The sequence below is a fragment of the Chroicocephalus ridibundus genome, chromosome 1 (assembly GCF_963924245.1).
Source record: "Chroicocephalus ridibundus chromosome 1, bChrRid1.1, whole genome shotgun sequence".
Taxonomy (NCBI): domain Eukaryota; kingdom Metazoa; phylum Chordata; class Aves; order Charadriiformes; family Laridae; genus Chroicocephalus; species Chroicocephalus ridibundus.
Window position 1 is genome coordinate 58,780,181 of NC_086284.1, and position 6,251 is coordinate 58,786,431.

At 41.6% G+C, this 6,251-nt stretch overlaps 1 protein-coding gene across 1 annotated transcript in view; it reads left to right on the forward strand.

The window, feature by feature from the left end:
- Nucleotides 1-3,744, forward strand: part of GPC6 (glypican 6) — a 777,821-nt gene extending 774,077 nt beyond the window's left edge. Inside the window, exons 9-10 of the mRNA XM_063336315.1 lie at nt 1,733-1,908; nt 2,357-3,744. Coding sequence (XP_063192385.1) covers nt 1,733-1,908; nt 2,357-2,559 — 379 coding nt within the window. The 3' untranslated portion in view covers nt 2,560-3,744. The remainder of the gene's footprint in view (nt 1-1,732; nt 1,909-2,356) is intronic.
- The last annotated feature ends 2,507 nt before the right edge of the window (nt 3,745-6,251 follow it).

Sequence of the window (6,251 nt, forward strand, 5' to 3'; positions counted from 1 at the left end):
TGGGTATTTTGTGACAGTCATGTTTTGTTCTTATATGTTCACACTCCCCCAGGATTATTCTCATGTAAGCTTTCAAAGGCCACTGATGACAAATGAGTCTCTTCTTGCAAAGCGAGTACCTATTAGGATGAGACTAAACCCTTCCCTGGTGCAGCAAAGCAGTCATCATTTTGTGAACCTCCACAAGCAGTGCAAAACTTATTTTCCCTTAACCATAACTTCAGCAGAGAAAATCCTCTCTTCTCCCTTGCTTTTGAAGCAATTTTCACATTTATTTTGAAGGGATATATTTATTTCCCAGACCAATATGACCGTAACGCTGGCGCCAGCGCCAAATTTGAATATTGGTAGAGAATTGGGCTGTCACAAAGGAGAGTGAAGTGAAATACTCTTAAGCTGTATTTGGCACCAGGCATCACGAAAGTTTGCCGTTAGTAAGCTGGACGGTGCTGTCATTACTGGGTGAGCACTTACCCACGCGAGGAGTCCCACAAGCACCAGTAGGATAGCCTGGTACGCAAACTAATTGCAAAATAGATCATGCCGTGAATAAAGAACAGGAACGAAGGGTAGGTCTGCCCCAAATCCGTTGCAGCCTAAATGTGACACAAAGATAGTAGGTACATAAAGACAGATGAGGGAGAACGGGGAAGCGGTGATATGCTATTTTCTCAGGATACCATGCCAGCGCAGAGAAATAACGTCAGCCCTTTATCAGCCTAGCAGCTGTAAAATGCACAGATAATTTTTAACAGAGATTCAAAGCAGGAAAAAAGATAGCTTTGCAGATGCCTATCAGGAGAGTTTCATGAGGGCAAAGAGCAGGAGGGGACAAAGCGTGCATATTTAACAAAAGGTGATGAAGACTTGTACCGTGGGGTGATTGGAGGCACGGGCTGATTTTTGCAGGGGAGAGATACCTGCAAAAGCACGCTTGCTGCCTGTGAGCCGCCTAAGACTGCGTTTGCCAAGGTCAGAGAAGGAAATGCTGCAGTAATCAAGAAGTGATAAGCTAAGAGCCTGAATAAAAAATTCAGATGTGCGGATGGATAGGAAATGCCATACTTTGAACATGTTATGCGCAAAGCCAGTGGAAGATCTAAGTTGAGCCTGTTTGAAAGGAATCAAAGAGAATACCGGAGTCTGGTAAACTCACAATGCCGTTTATGGGCCTAGATGTCAGATAGGCTGGAGATGTTGTTCACGGTGGTCAAAAAAGGGATGCAAGGAAGAACTGGAGAAGAAAATTAATGAAGTGCTTCCTTTAAACAAGGAGAGCCATAATGCCCCAAGATAGCCACCTAAACTGTCTCAGAACAACAAATGTGCTATAAATAACAGAGGAGTTCATAACTTTTAAGGAAAAAGAAATAAAAACAGAAGAAGGCACTGTTAGATGCTTAATTTAGAGTGCAACCATTCAGTTGAGGATCTGACCATGCAGTGACTTACTGCTGACTGGTGAACCTCTTCACGTGCTGAGGAGTGTGTGGAGAGGGAGGAGGTTGCAGACCTTAAATCCTTTCTGCTCTCCATGCAGCTGAGCTACTAACAAAAAAGCCTTTATAGTCTGTAAAATTAAAAACCTTATTTTTAAAATCAGTTCACTGGTGCTGTTTAAGAACTGTGTAGTTGTTATCACTGTCAAATTACTTAACATGGCATTTACTGTCCAGTCTTTTATTTCTGAAATTCAGTGCATTTTAAACTAATCATTTATCCTGCTGTATAGATACTTGCCTGAGATAATGAACGATGGCTTGACCAACCAGATCAACAATCCAGAAGTAGACGTGGACATCACAAGGCCAGACACTTTCATTCGACAGCAAATCATGGCCTTACGTGTCATGACTAACAAGCTGAAGAATGCATATAACGGAAATGATGTCAACTTCCAGGATACAAGTAAGAAACCACTAACTGTCATTAAATAAGTATATTCTTGGAACACGTTTGTAAATTGGTTCCGTTGGAACGGCTCTCCTTGGGGTTTGTGCTCTGTGCTGCTGACAACATAAACAACAGTCTTTTTCTGTCCCATGAAATTCCTGTTATATATTTGTGTCTTTTGCTTCTCTTGCTTATCTTCATGTCATATGCATCAGGACACTGAGGGCTTTCCTTAATGCCAGCAGCCAGCACCTTTTTCAGAGAGGCATTTAAGCACCTAATTAAATCCATTGGAATGGCTTTCATTTGGATGCTGTACTGAATAAAAGTTAGCACCACCAACACCTTCCCATTCCCAAGGTGTTCATCCCCACCAGGGTGCCGGGTGGAACGGGAACAGAGAAAAGGGACGAGTGCTGTAACCCCTGGCTCTCATGTTGTTTCCTTCGCTCCCTTGTGCCAGGTGACGAAACCAGCGGCTCCGGCAGCGGAAGTGGCTGTACAGATGACATCTGTCCCACCGAGTTTGACTTCGTCACCACGGAAGCGCCACCGGTCGACTCTGACAGGAGGGAGGTGGAGGCTTCAGCCACGCAGCCTGGCCGGTCACTGCAGACGTTGCTCGTCGTCTTCATCAGTCTCGTACTGCAGAGACAGTGGAGATAATCCTGGATCTGGTCGGAGAAACTGTGTTTTAGCTACAGAAACAGCCAACTTGCTTCTTTTCTTATACTCTTGGACAATGGACCATGCCACAAACACTTGCAGTTTTCTATGAGAAGAGAGCAGTACTGCAACCTGCTTCCCTTTTTTGTTTTCCCAAAGAGTACCAGGTGCCAGACTGAACTGCTTTCTTTTTTCAGATATCTCTGAAGACGATATCCACTCTTGAGAGAATTCTTTCTCAAACCTTTATTACAGGAGACTTTCTGAGCTTCATTTCCTTTTATGCTGCAAAAGTAAAAGGATCTTACAGTGTGTGTTTTCCCTAACGAGAAAAAAAGAAAGGGGGGAGAAACGAAGAAAACAGTTTTCTTTCTGAATCAGGCCCGACTCGAGGCTGCTGCATTTCAACAGAATATCAACAAAACAAAAAAAAACACAAGAAAGGAACAACAAAAAAAAAACCTGCAACCGTTCTTCACTGACAGCCAGGTTTCCTTTAGGATGATTCAGGTCGTCAGAATGATCATTGCTATAGGGAGGAAGTCTGGATTTTTTTTTTTCCAACACAAAAGTATGTCTCAACGGTGAATGTCACGCACTCCATCTGCCAACCACATCAGATTGGTATGAACGTAGAGAAGCTGAAAAATAAGTTTATCTTTTAGTATGATAGTAACTCCACTAGCTTCAGAATATCATGTTACAATTGTTTAGGATTTAAATCTTAACGCCCAGTAAAAAATTGAGTAGTAGCACGATTTCACCTAGCTTCTTTTAGTATTTATCCATGTTTTACAATTGGCACAGATTTCCACTTAGCTCACCATCAGCCGTGGTGGTAGTGCTAAACAACGCTCCTGACAAATCTCCCCTCAAGGGTTCGGACAGAAAATAATCTCTTGTGATATAATCTCTTTCCTTTTGTCACTGTTCTGACATCTATTAGGACTTTCTGCTACTATGTTCATTATCCTACCAAGGCGGCAATTCTCTAACGGACTAACAGCGACCGGATCAATAGTATGTTTCACATATAACTACATCTTTCATATCAGTTAATTTCAGTATCACAAGGATTTCTTCTACAAAATTGCATAACAAACAAATATATAGTACTGACATGGAGATTTCTTTCACTTTTTTAGTCTTAGTATGATCATCTATTTTTATATATATAAATATATATAAATCACAGATTTTAACTTCTTAATTACAAGCTCAGGGTTGACACTTCTTTGTAAGAAAAAAAATGTTTGGTCAACCAGCTCTTCTTTTTTTGTGCTGCTCTGAAAAGTAACCCTTTAATGACTGGTGAGCACGAAAATCAAAGAAGAGAATTTTTTACATGTCCAGTTGTCCATTTCTTAACAGGTTCGCAGGGTGGGGGAGAAAACCTCTCTCATACGTGTGTATTTGTGGGGGGCATGTGAGTTTGTGTGACAGGCCTAGAGAAGGACACGGATGTTATTTGTGATGGCAGTTGTACTCTCAGATTCTTCAAGGATACATTGCTTTAATAATCATTGCCTAAATGACCATGGTCCTGGATAGACTTTCCCTAATTTGCATCTGGTCGTAAGACCCGAGGTGGAAGCTGTTTAAATCCTGGACAAAAGAGTGTCAACAATTAGACATCAAAACCTTCCCTCTTCCATCAGCCACAGACAAAGGGCTTCTGGGACAATTCTGCGTGGTGTTGAAATGATTGACCAGAAAATTATTTCCTGATTCTTTACGGTGACTCTGGAAATGGTACAGACAAATTGTGGAAGCACTGTAAAGCCAGCCAACTACATTACAATTTAACAGCAGAGCAGGTAGATCATACCCATTGCAATCCCTTTTTCTTGTCAAATTATAATTAGGTATCGATTTAGGCATGAAATTAAAGTAGAAAACACACAGCACGTTAGGATAAAGTATACTTAGGCACTTTTACCAAAAAGTACTTTCAAACTATCTATATAGTATGTCTAATAACAAAAGGCGTAGGTTTTGAGCCACTTGTATTCCATTCTTTTTTTTCCCATTTTTTTTGCGTACTTCGAAGGATAATGATCTATTCTGCTGGGCCCAGCCCAGTGTGCAGGAGTCGCTGGTCAGGTTTGCAGATCACGCGTCTTACACCAGCCGTGGCAGTGCTTCCTGCTGCTCTGATGGTTCACTCTAGAGAGGATCTCGCGATGTGGCATTTAATGCCTTCAGGAAATTAAACAGCACAGTTCGAGTCAATTCTCACAGGCTTTTTCGTTGGCCTCGGTACAGCAGCTACCAAGCAGAGGGCTTTTTATTTGAATTTTTTTCCCTGAATTTGCATATGCAAGAGCCCTTTAAAACCCTCCCCGGCCCACCTCTTTCTGCTGATATACACACCCTTTTTATGCTCCTCCTCCTCAGCAACCTTGTTTCAGAACAAGTTGAGTATCATTTTGATTTATCTCGTTATGCATTTATTCAGTGGTAACTGATACTATTTCCACCTAATTATTCTGGGTCTGAAAGCTTATTGGCAGTTAACAAAGTCCAAGCCCTCTGAGGCAGGTCCCCTCTTGTACCTGCTCCACAGTTCCAGTAAAGGAGCTGAGGGGCTCCTAGGGTCTTTGTGTTAGCCTCGGCCCACATTTAGATGATCTGATGACTGTTTTCAGCTGGTGCAGCCAAGCTGGGTGTCTGGGGTACTCTCAGCTATTCGTAGACCTCCGTGGACTCGTAGGCAAGGAGTAAGAGGGATGGCTAAGAACTAGGGGGTTTGCTGAAGGCTGTTCTCACTCGGGGAGCTTGCAGGAGGGACCCTGCTCTACTTGGACTGGGTCTTGCAAAATGATGGCGAAACAACGAACCAGACTAATCTTTGCCAAAGTATGATTGTCTTGCACGAGTTCTGCCAGAAATTTATGTCTTCCTTATTATTTCTCCCCTTATTTTCCTACTGTGCATGGTGATACCTTGTCAGGAGATGGAGATGCCTTTGCATGAGGTATTAGGCATACATTTCTTTAATAGTCCCTAAAGGTTGAATAGTCTCTTTATACACTGCATTTTTCTGAGATTAAGGGAGCTATTAAATCTACAGAGCAAATGAAATTGGGAATGAAGGAAAGGAAAGAAAGAGCATTTGTGTGCATAAATGCGAGAATCTACATAATTTACAATGCTTCTATTTGCACATCCTTTATGTCCAATAACTCTTCTTCTAAGGCAATTTTTTGGTGTGCCGCAATTTAAATATTTCTCTTTTGTTAGCAGCTGGTAAGGTAAGAAATTATAAAGAAGACAATTACCTGCTCAAGAAAGAGGACCTAAGTCCTAAGGAAAAAAATTCTTTGATTGTGTAAACCCTTTATGCTCAGCAATCCAGAAGTTCTTGCCATTTCATGTCCTTTTACAATGGAGGCTCTTAAAAAATTAGGTGCAATGAATAATATAACCAGTGCTGTAGACCCTTGTGAGGTTTTCCATTTTAATATTAATTAAATTCATTTTACTCTGTCCCCAAATTTTTAGCGTTCACTGTACTGCAGATTTTTCTAGTGATGACTCAGTGCATGCTACTGTAACTGCAGCGCAGATTACCTGAACCCTGGCTAAGTTTGGGCATTTAAAAAAAAAAAAGACAATCAGAAATAATTGAGAAGGGACGGTAGAGATTTCCTGCTGAAGAGGAAGAGCAGAGGAACATGTGCCTTGGGGTT